The 14,799-nt window shown below is 38.4% G+C and overlaps 1 protein-coding gene across 5 annotated transcripts in view; it reads right to left on the bottom strand.

The window, feature by feature from the left end:
• Positions 1-1,751: 1,751 nt before the first annotated feature.
• Positions 1,752-14,799, bottom strand: part of LOC104602153 (RAF-like serine/threonine-protein kinase 20) — a 76,222-nt gene continuing 63,174 nt past the window's right edge. For all 5 annotated transcript variants that reach the window (XR_016084302.1, XM_088901702.1, XM_010265742.3 and 2 more), the window contains one exon: positions 1,752-2,260. Coding sequence is in view for 4 of the 5 variants with exons in the window: in XM_088901702.1 (XP_088757828.1) it covers positions 2,073-2,260 (188 nt within the window). In the remaining variant the exon portion in view is untranslated. The remainder of the gene's footprint in view (positions 2,261-14,799) is intronic.

Raw genomic sequence — 14,799 nt, 5'->3', positions numbered from 1 at the left:
AATTTTATTAATTTAAAACCAACTTAAGTTCCACTAAAAAAAATTTATACAAATTTCATAAGGAATTTAAATTTAATAAAAACTGAATATACTTAAATAAATTCAATTTTTAATAATTTTAAAAATTAATAAAACAATATTAATTTTAAATATAGTTTAATTGTTTTAAAATCAATTTAAATTCCATTTAAAAATAAGAAAAATTATAAAAACCTCTTTGAGTTTTCTAACAATCCTATGAAGCTCCCCAGTGTTTTGACCTTAACAAAGCCTCCCCTATTGTTTTGAAAAAAGATGCAAAAGTAGAAGAGTAAGGAGAATTATTCCTTGGAAGTTATCTAGAAAAATAAATTAGTAAAGGGTAAGGTTGAAACTTTAAGTTATGTATGATAATGCATTAACAATGATAAGACTTCAATGTCTTTGCTATAGAAAAGCCAAGGTAAAGGAAGTATTTGCACTTTTTTTCTCAAAACTATAGGAGAGGCCTTTGTTCGGGTCAAAACACAAGGGTGGTTTATAGAATTGTTTTAACCGGATGCTTTTTTATAATTTTACCTAGAAATAATACAAAAATAATAATAAACCAATAAAAATTAATAAAAAGTTCTTTTTCAAATTTATCTAGAGAATAGGAAATTGGCCACTCTCACTAAAGTGCAACTTAAATTGTCATTGGATAAACTAGGCATAACCCCAAAAAATAATACTTGAATTGAACTTAGATGGACACCACTTAATTGGAAAATGTTATAGAACTCCATCTTCAATTTTCTTATAAATAAAGCTGGTGCAATGCACGGGTCTTGGCTAGTTTCTATATATACACCATCATTTTTATTAGTTACAAGCCACTAACCCTCTCCTGTCTTATCTTTATCCAAGTGGTAACTCTATGGCCCATTCACTTTTAGTGAAGTTACTTACCCAAGTGTTTCTTGGGAAATACTTACCTAAGTAAGTGCATTTACCCATGTTCTTTTATTTCCCAAGTAAATAAAATAATGACTATTTTATTCATAAAAACACCATTACTAAAAGAGGTAATTTTGTCTCATCCAATTGTTGGCAACTTCCCCATAGATGGGAAAGTTGCCCACTTGGAGACGGATGTCACTTTCCCAGGGAAAATAAATTTTCCATGAACCCCACATAAATATGAAAAAAAAAGCATGGATATCTTGGTTATGGGAATAACCAAGATATTTATTTGTATGAGATATTTATTTGTATTTCAGGATTCTTAGTGTCCATTTTGGTTGCTACCAATCCTTTAAGCATCTAGCTATAATAACGAGAATTTTTAACTTCACAACTTCTTGTTTTATTTTGTACGGATAGATGGATTCAGTGTTGGTCAAACTGCAAAATGTAAATTTTAACTACTCCAGCCAAGGATTAGATAGTCTAGAAATGGGAAAGGCATTATCTTTGCAATTAGGTACACTAGATTTTCAACTTTTTTTTTATGAAAAAGAAAACTGGAACTACAAATATGGAAGGACAGGTAACTATGGACGAATACAAGATAGATAACCATGTTCAATCACTTCAATGCAAATCTGTAAATTAAAAAGAAAAATGGTTACATGATAATGATGTGAGAAGTCCTATATATCCGATATAAAAGACAACTAGTCCAGATTCCTACATGTACATATTATATCTTTGCACAAGTAGGAGATGCAATACCGTGTTTCTAATGGGAAAACTGAATTAAATCAAAATGATTTATTACAAAAAAAAGAGAGTTTGAAAGAACATGGAAAAATATTTACTTGTGTGGGCAGATACAGTAGAAGATTCTTTTAGTTTAACTATAGAAAAAACCGTAATGTTTCCCCATAACACATAAGATTTGATCTATTTCTAAAGGGGAAAATGAATAAATCAAATTGATTTGTTACCAAACGTTTGAAACAATATTATACATTTTATTCATGCTCTCATTCTCCTCAGAAGTTAGTTTTCCCACAGCAAGGGATTGCACTGAATCTATTCAACCATCTCTACCATTGAGCAATGATACAGTTGCACGTATATTTTGTCTAATTACATGGAAAAGTTGGTCATCATCTGTTATGCTGATTCTGTCCCTTGGTCTGAAGTGCCATTGACATAACTCGCAGCCTATTTGTTATCTCAGTGAATGATGGTCTGTCTGCAGGATCAGGTGACCAGCAATGTTCCATTAGCTTTCTCCACTCAGGATCACAACGTTCCGGAATAGGTGGTCTCAGAGTATTGTTGACAATCCCCCCTTCATCCATAATAACATAATATATTGAAGTTAGAATTCTTAACAATGTCACAACTTATGGACATATGACACAATAGGTAATGAACATAGAAATTCAAACACAAAACAAGCTACTCAAAAGTTCGTTGCAGAATGTCTATAGGCAGACTCGAAAAAGACAATGCCTAGTATAACAAGAAAATAAAGATGAAGTTTTGCTTCATGCAATCATTCCTCTTTGAGGATCCAAAATTGTTGAACACATTCAATTTAAGCATGGACTATGTCCGTTCAAGCATTACAGAGACTGAATTTTCAATATGAAAATTCCAAAATGGCAAAGATATCTGACTACATTTTGAGCAAGATCTTTATTATATATTTGTTCACTTGTTACAGTTTGACACCCCCACAATCTAGGCAAATCAATCCAGTTATACAATTAGGAAATGAATATGAAGAAATGGATCACTAGTTTAGGATATGAAATTTGAACTAGACAAAGAAATATTTACATAGGTCCACTTATTCTTCCTCTTGTTGGCATGGGTTCTTTTACTCATCTTTTTAAGCATTCATTTCTCTCCAAAACTTTTGAGAACTCTCACAAATATGATAAAAAGCACTTGTCCCAAATTGGATTGGAAAGGGCAAGTTAAAAAGTGGGAGCTTGCCTATGGGATTTGGGGGTGCAAGAAGAGAGGATAAATATGCACTACCATGGTGTGTGCGTGTGTGCGCGCGCGTGCGCGCGTGTGTGTGTGTGTGTGTTTGCCTGACTTCTGGTTATAACAATTTCTTCCAAGGGTTTTTGTTTTCATTCTTTTGCATCTTCAAGCTGGGTGCTTCTCTGATGTAACAGAGGTCTTTTTTGTAAGATGTAAAATCTACTCAAGGACCGTGCTACACATGCCTTTTTTGTAAGATGTAACAGAGGTCTTTTTTTAGCTTTCAATTTTCATTCTTCCTGAACAGGTTACAGATTCCACATATTGATTATCTGGCAGCACTACACAAGTCAGAGGTTCCATTATACATAATGGTATAATTCGTTTTAATACCTATTTTCCAACATTCTTAAGTGGATTTCAATGGATTTACTATTCCCGATGTGTCGAAACTAGAACCCTTTGATGGAAGTATGGAATCCATTACAAATGATAGCAACAAAAACTTTATTTTCTTCTTAGAATTGCAAATATTTGACTGAACCTAGGGCTGTTGTTGATGAGCATGTGTATGAACCCACTAGATCTGGATCATGTGAAATATTGAGATATTGCTAATGATATTTGCAAGAGTGCTATTCTCAATTCCTTGACAAATAAACTAAATGATGCTTATTGTGGTTATCAGCATGCAGTACATATATGGAAAACTCTAAATAAGAAATATATTTCTGAAAATGCTTGCAACGAAAAGTTTGTTGTCAGAAACTTCTTACATTTTGTGATGACTAAAGAGAAATCTATATCCTCCCAAATACATGATTAGTAGATGCTTCTGAATGATCTCTCAACTGAGGAAATGGCCACCATACCCGAGGCTTTCCAAGACAGAGCTCTCATAAAAAAAAAAAAAAAAGAACTACCCCCTTCCTGGAAGGATTATGAGAATAATATGGAACACAAGAAAAGAGACTTCACTCTTCAGGACCTTATTACTCACATCAAGATAGAGGAAAATGACTGGAATAAAACCAAGATTGAAAAATCCAGTGAAGTCACCTCCAAGGCCAATTTGGTTGAGACAATCAATTCCAAGACATCCCAGAAACAGAATAAGGATCAACCCAAGAAGAAAAATAATCACTTCAAGAAACAAGGTGGTCAGTTTAAGAAAAAAATGATAACCCTTGTTTTGTTTATGGTAAAACTGGCCATTGGGGAGTAAATTTCAGGTTCAGGAAAAAGAAATGATAAGCAGGAAAAATCTAAGAATCCGGAAGCAAATCTTGTTGAGACTGAAATTATTACTGCCATGGTTTCAGAGGTGATCTTAGTAGGAGATTCCAAAGATAGGGTAGTTGACAATAATGCCACCAGGCATATCTGTGGCAACAGAGCAGCATTCACTTCCTTCTCAATTGTGGGGGAGGGAGAGCAAGTCTATATGGGCAATTCCAAGGCGTCACCAATCCTAGGAAAGGGAAAGGTGGTCCTCAAACTCACCTATAGGTTCTAGCATTGAATGACGTCCTATATGTGCCAGAAATTTGTTGGAGGTTGGAACCTAATTTCTAGAGCTTTGCTGAAAATGGCTAGGATGAAGTTGATTGTTGAATCTGATAATTTTGGTTCTTACTAAGAATGGTATGTTTGTTGGTAAAGGCTATATTGTAATAGTAGTCTCTTTGTACTGAATGCCCTGGAAATTATGAATGGAAATAGATCTGCTTCTGCTTACTTGGATGAACCTGTGAATGTTTGGCATGGTAGATTAGGTCCTTACATTAAGAAAATGAGTAAAATAGGCCCAATGTCATGCATGACATTTTATGAAACTGGAAAGTGTAAAGTTTGTGTTTAACCTAAATTCACAAAGAAAACTCATCCTATGGTAGAGACAGACTGAACCTCTAAATTTAATTCACAGTGATTTAGGAGACTGTTGAAAAACTTAGTTTTATTTCAATTTAGTGCCGCAAGGGCACATTTGTAATTGTACTTTTTATTGTTTTGAATGGTCGCCCTAGTATAAATATTAAAAAGGTTGGCACCGCTAGCTATTTTTTTCCTCTCCAATCTCTATTTTCTTTTCTCGCTTCTCCTTCTCTCACTATTCTGGGATCGTACTGCCTCTTTACCAAGAAAACATGGTATCAGAGCGACAGATCCAATCTTAGGAGCAGGGTGATCTGTGTGTTTCCTCCTCCAACTACTGTATTTTTCTATTGGTGATTGAATCAAAGGAAAAAGGTTTCTGGTTGACGTGTGAGGGAGCTTGCTGTGTATTTTTTTCTCTCTTGGTCGGGAGCCCAGAAATCATCAAGGGGAGGGAAGCCAAATGCTGTGAGGTTTTTTCTCCTTCTTTCTTCCTCAGCCTTGTGGATCGAACTGATCCTTTTGTACCCAGGTGAGTGGGTTATGTGGGTCTAATGACCTGCGGCTGGTGTGAGAGTGTTTTCTCTCATATATGTGGATCAAGTGATCCTTCTTATGCCCTGAAAGGTGGGCTGTTCAGGTCTGCAGTTCTGTAACTGCTGTGACAGCAGTTTGTTTTCTTCTTCAGTTCATAATGAAACTTAAATTGTTGTGTGGAAAGTTGATGAGTTATTGCTGGAGGGACTGGGCAGACCTATTTTTTGATATGTTTTACACATCTGAATGATGTTACAAGGTAGCATCAGCAGAGAATGTGGCAAACCCATTGACTAAGCCACTGACACAGAAAGTGTTTGAGAAACACGTGGAAAGTCTGAGACTCCGGCTTATACCCGATTGGACCTAAGTGCAAATGGGAGCTGTTAGACAGTATATGCCCTTAGCTCCAATCAGATTGATGTACTTATTGTCATTTATTGTAAATGAATAAAAGTGCATAATTGATTCATGTGATTTGGTGTGTTTCTGTGTAATACCCTTAAACTGGACACTTATGAGATTCGTGTTAATTTAGAATCTTCACAGCCATTGGATAGATCTGGGGAGATTTATCTTGCCAAGGTTGACGCTGATGTGCTGCCAAGTTGGTTGGGGTGGCTTGTCTCAATTGCCAGGGTGAGACCTGAGGTACATGCAGTGTGGGTTTTCTTGAAACCCTGAACTGGACCAAATTCCAGTATTGCCCTGGACCTTGGAGATAGATGGGAAAAACTAGAATGTTACACCTGACCCCTAGACTTGATTATGGTACTGCACTAGGTGTCGGATTGGGCTGTCTTTGATATGCCAATCAGTGAGATCCTTAGAGGGGGTCAAAACCTGGGTATATTGGGACAGTCCGAGAATTCACTTGAGTGGGTGATCATAGTGACAGGATTAGCCCCTTTGTCAGACAAAGTGAATGATCGGGGAATGCACTCTCTCTGATGGAAACCTAAACTGCCGGCAGTGGATTTCAAATGTGTTTGAAATTTGTTTTTGCAAAATATATTTATACGGAGATATACATATATATATATTGTTTTGGAATGGTAGAATACTGATATGTTTCATTCTATTGTCAATTGGCATATTTATATAGTAAGTTGCTGCAATAAATAGAAAGAAAGAAAAATAGAAAGAAAAGAAAATAGAAAGAAGAAAAATAGAAAGTACAAAAATAGAAAGTACAAAAATAGAAAGAAAGAAATAGAAAGAAGAACTTTCTAAATCAATCCTTCCACAATCTTAGGAATATATACAATTCTATTTTCAGATCTGAACCAGTAACCCCACGTTTTCCAACACTCCTCCTCAAGCTGGTGAATAGAGATCCTCCATTCCCAGCTTGGCTATAATTCCCCAAAAGTCTGTACTATTGAGCCCTTTAGTAGGTACATCGGCCAGTTGTCCTTTTGTAGACACATAGGGAGTGCAAATCAACTTGCTGTCCAGTTTCTCTTTTATAAAGTGTCAGTCAATTTCAATGTGCTTTGTCCTGTCATGTTGAATAGGATTGTGAGCAATATTGATGGCTGACTTGTTATCACAATATAGTTTCATAGGCTCTTCTCGTGGAATCTTCAGGTCTTCTAAAATTAGCTTCAACCAGAGTAATTCACACACTCCTTGTGCCATAGCGCTGAATTCTGCCTCTGCACTTGACCGAGCCACTACATTTTGCTTCTTACTCCTCCAAGTGACTAAGTTTCCTCCTAAGAAGGTATAGTAACCAGAAGTGGACCGTCTATCTACTGGAGATCCTGCATAATCGGCATCTGTATATGCTTCCAGAGCCAGTCCTCCATTTCTTCTGAATAAAATTCCTTTTCCTGGATTGGCTTTCAAATAGTGCAGAATTCGATGAGCAGCCTGCAGATGAACTTCTTTAGGATTATGCATAAACTGACTTATTACACTTATAGCATATGCAATATCCGGTCGTGTATGTGCAAGATAAATGAGTTTTCCAACTAGTCTTTGGAACATCTCCTTGTCTACACTTGCATTCTCATTGGATTCTCCAAGTTTATGATTGGGATCTATAGGCGTGGAAGCTGGTTTACATGCCATATTTCCTGTTTCTCTCAAAAGATCAACAACATACTTTTGTTGAGAGATAAAGATGCCTTGTTTGAATGTACAACTTCAATTCCGAGAAAATACTTTAGTCTCCCCAAGTCTTTTATCTCAAATTCTCTGGCAAGGCAGTTTTTCAATGCTTCCTTCTCCTTTTTATCATTCCCAGTAATGATTATATCATCCACATAGACTAATAGTGCAGTAACTCCCCCTGAGGCTGTGTGTTTGATAAACAATGTGTGGTCACCTTGACTTTGCTTGTAACCTGTACTCAGCATTACCTTCGTAAACCTTCCAAACCATGCTCTCGGAGATTGTTTGAGACCATATAGTGCTTTCTTCAACCAACAAACTTTGTTCCCTTTAATGCCTTCTCCAAAACCCGATGGAATGTCCATGTATATCTCCTCTTGTAGATCACCATGGAGAAACGCATTTTTACATCAAACTGTTGCAAATCCCAATTATAGTTAGCAGCCAACGATAGTAACACCCTTACTGTATTCATTTTAGCTACTGGGGCAAAAGTCTCCTGATAATCTACCTCATAAGTTTGTGTATATCCCTTGGCTACCAGGCGTGCTTTGTACCTTTCTAATGACCCATCAGATTTGTGCTTAATTGTGAACACCCATTTACAACCTACCGTCTTCTTGTTTCTTGGTAGATCCACAACTTCCCATGTGTTGTTTTTTTCTAATGCCTCCATTTCCACTCTCATGGCTTTTCTCCACTCCTTATTAGAAAGTGCCTCGGCTAGAGTATTAGGAATTGGAATGGTGTTAAGGCTAGATAGAAAACTTTTATGGGATTTAGAGAATCTTTGGAATGATACATATTTGGCTAAAGGGTACAATGGGCGTTTGGTACATTCTCTGGTTCCTTTTCTCAATGCAATAGGCAGGTCATACTCATACTCAGACTGTGAAGGTGTAGGTTCAGGTTCTGAGCATCCCTCAGTTCTAGGATTAGGAGTTGAATCTTGGACTTGCACAGGTTGAGGATCTGGATTTTTCCTCCTAGAGTAAACCTGCATATATCTCACATTATCATGCACATCATTCGTGGGGTTAACAGTGTCCGAATTTGGTTCAATGGTCGGGTTGTTTGACTCTTGTTGAGACTCGGGAATGTGGGGCTCAGAGGAATGTGACTCAGAGGGATGTGATTCTTGACGATTGAATGTCTGTGAGGAGGGTAATACATCTAGGGAGAGTAGATCCGAGGCCTTATCTTCCATTAATGAGGGCTCCCCCTGAAGATAAGGTTGAGTGAAAAAAGGTTTTCCTTCCTCAAATGTGACATCAATGGAGCTGTAGAATTTTCTGGTGGCTGGATGATAACATTTATAACCTTTCTGAGTTGGGGAATATCCCAAGAAGACACACCTGATTGCTCGTGGGTCTAATTTTCCCTTATTATGGACATGAACAAAGGCAGTGCAGCCAAAAATTCTTGGTGTGAGATTATTTGAGGCTCGAATATCAGGGTAAAATTGAGAAAGGACTTGTATTGGGCTTCGGTTGTCAAGAACTTTAGATGGTAGTCTATTTATGGTGTAGGTAGCAGTAAGGACAACTTCCCCCCAATATTGTTTTGGCACCTGATTTTGAAAGAGAAAGGCTCAGGTGGTTTGCAAAAGATGGCCATTTTTTCTCTCAACTACCCCATTCTGTTGGGGAGTGTTAACACAGGAGGATTCATGCACAATGCCTTCTTTCTGAAAAAATGGGGACAAATTCTGATTAAAATAATCTGTAGCATTATCAGATCGAAACCTTTTAATTCTCACACCAAACTGAGTTTGGACCATGTTATGAAAGTTGTGAAGAATTGTACCCACATCAGATTTAGACTTAAGAAGAAAAATCCATGTGACCCTAGTGCAATCATCACTAAAGGTGACAGACCATCTGGAACCAGTAATGTTGGGAATTTGAGATGGGCCCCATATATCCGAATGAATCAAATAAAAAGGAGTTGAAGATCTTTTATTGCTGATTGGGAAAGAAACCCTTTTGTGCTTAGCAAGTTCACAAACATCACAATGAAAGGTTTCAACATCAATTCCTTTAAACAAGGAAGGAAGCATTGTTTTTAAAATAGGAAATGAATGATGACCAAAATGGAAATGATGACGCCAAATTAAATCTTTATTGGAGGTAGATAAGAATGACTCGTGTGTGACATGCATAACAGTGTGAGATGATTTGCTGGTTGCTTCAAGGTAGTAGAGTCCATCTCTTTCCTTAGCAAATCCAATCTTCTTCCCCAAAACCTGGTCTTGAAATACACAGTAAGAAGGGAAGAACACAACATTGCAGTTCACATGCTGGGTGAGTTTATGTATAGAGATAAGGCTAGTGGATAAATTAGGAACATGAAGCACATTTTTAAGTAATAGGGATGGAGTATTTTGAATATTCCCAATCCCTGCCACTGTAGTGAAAGAACCATCAGCAACAGAAATTTTTCTATTACTAGGACAAGGTGTATAGGTGAGAAAATGTAGTGAAGAGGGTGTCATGTGGTCAGTAGCTCCAGAATCAAGAATCCATGGAAAAACACTAGCCGAGGCATGTAATCCTAGAGATAAAGACTCACCTGAGAGAGCAAGAGAGGTAGAACCACTTCCTGGTTTCAAGGATTTCAGGAAGCACCTTAGCCTTTCAATTTCTTCATCATTAAATGGTCCCTAACTTGAGTGTTCTTGCTGCGGGGTTGTGGAGACATTATGGGCCTGTTGAACTCCTTTTGAAACTCCTTGATTTCCCCATTCCTTGCTAGATGTGGGAGGTTTCCCATGAAGTTTCCAGCACCGATCTTTTGTGTCTGGGCTTCTTGCAATAGGTGCACCAGAGGTTATCGTTAGAGTCACGGGTGGTTGTGTCACGAGCCAAGTTGTGATTGTTCTCACCCTTTGAACCACTGTAACTTCCTCCCCTTGCCACCATGGCTGAGCTTTCGAGATCTTTAGGCTCAAGCATGATTCCACGACGGCTTTCCTTAGCTCTGACAAGGGCTATGACTTCATTCAATGGAGGCACTTCTTCTTTGCCAAGAATTTGTATTCAGACCTGATCAAATTCAGCATTCAGTCCAACCAAAAAATCATACACCCTATCTCTTTCAATAAAATTCTTCAAGATCACAGCATCATCTGCGCACTTTGTCTCAAGAACCCGATAATGATCAAGCTCATGCCATAAATTTTGCAGCAGATTTGCATACTCTGTAACACTCTTGCTCCCTTGTTTGGCCGCCACAGTCTTCACTTTGACCTCATAGACACGAGCAGCGTCATGGGCTTTGGAATAGGTTTGTCGGACAGCATCCCAAATAGCCTTTGCAGAGGGAAGAAACATACAAGTATCACTGAACTCCACAACCATGACATAATCATGGAGTCCTCTTCGTCCCAAGCATCAAAATTTGGCTCGCCCCACCTTGGTCCTGTTCCAAGGAGGTGACTAATTTTTCCTTTTCCCTTCAAATAGGTATGCACTAGTTGCGACCACTTCAAGTAATTCTAGCCATTCAGTCTATATGTTGCCTGAATATTCTGCAAATCACCAGTGTGAGGATGAGAATTTGTTGCTCCTTCATCGGTTTGGACGGGAGCACTTGTTGCAGTCATGTCGGACATTGTTAATGGAGGAAAGATAAGGCCAACAGGAAAGGAGAATAAAGGAACACTTCTGGTTATAGATCAACACTGAAGGCCAGAAGAGAAAAACACAAAAAACTGGCAATGAAGGCCGAAAAAAAAATCTCAAGGTTGACAAACCTAGAGCTCTGATACCATGTTTTGGAATGGTAGAATACTGATATGTTTCATTCTATTGCCAATTGGCATATTTATACAATAAGCTGCTACAATAAATAGAAAGAAGAGAAAATAGAAAGTACAAAAATAGAAAGAAAGAAATAGAAAGAAAAACTTTCTAAATCAATCCTTCCACAATCCTAGGAATATATACAATTCTATTTTCATATCTGAACCAGTAACCCCACGTTTTCCAACATATATATATATATAAAACCCGGGATCCATGTGAGTAGAGAGTGCAACACTGTACCTTGCAGCCGAGGGAGAGGTCCTCTCTTGTCGGACAGTGTATGATCATTAAGGGATGAGAGGTTAAGTGTAAGACCATTGAGGGTAATACCTGATGGGCTAATCTTGCATCTGCCTACAGTCCTTGGGTTTTCATAAGGTGCCTGGACCCAATGACCATTTAGTGTAAATGTTGGGCCCATTAAGAGCCAGTGGTGATGGACTCAGGGGTTCACTTTGTCCTACAGTGAATTCGGCCAGGCCTTGTAACAGAGGCTGGGCTGAACCCATGTGGCTGATTTGTAGATCGATGTTAGGGTCCCACGCCATACAAAGAGAGCCAAGTTAGCCAGCATATTAAAGGGTAAGTGAGCTATGTGACTTAATGGGCCTAAAGCCCATTTCGAATTGGGCTTAAGTCAGTTAATTAAAAGGGGGCAAAATCTTATTTGTAACCTGATCAGGATTAGTTGAAGGACAAGATGAGTCTTATCCATTTAAGAGTCAAAATCCAAACATCAGATTTGGATCAAGAAACTCTCTCCTAATTGGATTAGGAGGCTGATCCAAAGAAGGCTATGAATATGGAGCGAATTCTTCAGTTTATACACACTCAGCAACCTGTAGAATTATCCCCAGTTCTTGTCGCCCCTACCCAATTCGATTTCCACCTGTGGAACTGATCAAGAAAGGTTCTTGATATTGTTTTTTGCTAGAAGAAACAATCTGAAGTCGTGCTCACCAGCCCTTGTTCGATTCTTATTGAAGAATTCAGGTTCTTGCTGAAGAACTATCCTACTGATCCTGCTTCACCACACACTGTGTCATCTTCAGTGGAGGCATGTTTTGGTCTTCACTTTGGGCGTGAACACCTACATTGGGAGTTACTGTTACTTTGTATCAGGTATATCCCCTCACTTTCCTTTTGGTTTCAGTTCTTGTCTGGTTTTGAATCAAGAATGAACCTTGAAAATGCAATTTTCTAAATTAGGGAATACGATTCCCAAATGGGAAAGAAAGAAATTTTTGAAATTTCGCCCAACCTTCCTGCAGGGCTCGGCCATCCATATGATGGATCTCCCATCCCTTCACTGAACTGGTTTAGTAGGGTTGAAATCTGAGAACAAGTAATGGTGTCAGTTTTGATTTTTCTGTGTAAGAACAAGTTTTTTTGTGCCCAAAATTGTGGCTAAACTAAGACTTCAACCTTGTTTGATTGAACTGTGAGCCTGAATTGAATTGAGAACTTGTTCTTTGACCTGGATTGTGACTGAACAAAAATCAAGTTCTATGTGTTTTGAGGATTCTAGTATGTGTGGTGCGACTTTTAGTTAGAGTGGGATGAGTGTCGGCTTTGACATGAGTTTCCCCATGGCTGTGATTTCCTTTGATGGCCTTAATTACCTAGAATGGTCAAGGGGAATCACGCTCTACAGAACTGCAAGGGGAAAAGTGGGGTATATCAATGGTAGAATCAGAGAACCCCGGTCTGGAGGCGTGGAACATGATAGGTGGGACCAGGAAAACAGCATGGTGATGTCATGGCTGTTATTGCTTATGCTGCCACAAGTGAGAAAGACCTTCATGTGGGGTGAAACAACTCATGAGATATGGGAGCAGGCTAAATCTACATATTTAGAACAATGGCATTATGCCAAAATATATCAATTGCAGGTTGCCTCCTCAACTTGTAAGCAGGGGGAGAGGAGTCTCTCTGTCTACTATTTAGACTTGACTTCTATTTGGAAGGAACTAGATCACTATCAGAATATAGACTAGAAATATGATGTAGATGCCAAAGCATACAAGTCTCTGGTTTCCCAGCAATGAGTGTTTGCCTTCCTCTTAGGGCTGAATTCCATATATGAATCTATCAGAGTTCAGATATTGGGGAGTAAAGATCTCCCATTAGTGCAAGATGTATATGCTCTAGTACAGTCAAAAGAGAATAGACGAAATGTGATGAATAATCCTGAGGGAGAGCAGATTGCATTAGTAGCTAAAGGGAGTGTTGCTACGGGTGGTGGTAATTCCTTCAAGAAGAGTGACTTCCCAAAGAAAGTTGATGACAAAGAGAAACTATGGTGTACACATTGTTAGAAATCTAGACATACTCGGGAGACATGTTGGGAGCTTCATGGGAAGCCAAGGTGGGCTCAAAAGTTGAGTAAAAAGCCAGACCAAAATAAGAAGCCAGGACAGCAAGGTCAGAGGAAGTTTAAGCAGCAAACTTAGCCTCTCAAGAGCCTCAATCATCTACCACTACTATGAGTCCTTCTGTGATTGATCCCAGGGAAGATATTATTAATTCTTTCCGTGACCATTTAGAACTGTACAGGAGGGCAATCCGCCAGATGGATTTTGCTTCTTCCCCCTCGACTTCCTTTGCATCTATATTAGGTAACAGTAATTCTACCACAACTTTCCATGTGTCCTCTCATCCCTCAAACTCTCTTTGGATAATAGATTCTGGAGCCTCGAACCATATGACGGGTAAGTCCAATTGTTTTCAATCTTATCATCTATTATCTAGTCGGGATAAGGTGAGACTTGTTGATGGTTCTTTCTCCACCATAGCTGGTCAAGGAACCATCTCCCTTCCTCTTGGACTCACCCTTTCTGATGTTCTACATGTTCCTAAACCGCCCATAAATTTGTTCTCTATTAGTAGTATAACAAATTCGTTAAACTACTCAGTAACCCTTTTTCCTTCCTCTTGTATGATACAGGATTTGGCCTCAGGGAAGATGATTGGTAGAGGTCGTATGGTAGATGGTCTTTACATGCTAGAGAATAAAGCTAGTCTTGCAGCTATTGAGTCTAAGAGTCTATCTAGTAAGAGTCAAGTCCATTTATGGCACAATCATTTGGGTCATTTATCTTTTGAGTCATTGAAAGTTTTGTTACCAGATTTATTTAAATCAGTGTCAATTTCAGATTTCACATGTCAAATTTGTCAGTTGAGCAAACATTGTAGAAATCATTTTACTTCAAGAAATAATAAATCTGAATTTCCTTTTCATATTGTTTATTCTAATGTCTGGGGCCCTGTTACTTTAACATCCAAGTCTGGCTATAAGTATTTCATTACACTTATTGATGACTACTCCCGATATACATGGGTGTATCCTATGCAATCTAGAGATGAAGTACCAAAACTCATTAAAGATTTCCAACTGTTGATATTCACTTAATTTCAAACGGAAATCCAAATTTTCCAATCAAACAATGCCAAAGAATATTTTCATAGTGACCTTGTTATGGGCCCGGGCGTAGGATCTCGTCACGGGTCGGTCCACGGGGAGAACCTCTTGCTTCCCCTTGCGCCTTCCCTTGCG

The sequence above is a fragment of the Nelumbo nucifera genome, chromosome 3, assembly GCF_055504915.1.
Source record: "Nelumbo nucifera cultivar China Antique chromosome 3, China Antique-T2T, whole genome shotgun sequence".
NCBI classification, from domain to species: Eukaryota; Viridiplantae; Streptophyta; class Magnoliopsida; order Proteales; family Nelumbonaceae; genus Nelumbo; species Nelumbo nucifera.
Note: the sequence above shows the minus strand (reverse complement) of the source record. Positions and strands in the feature narration are given on the sequence as shown.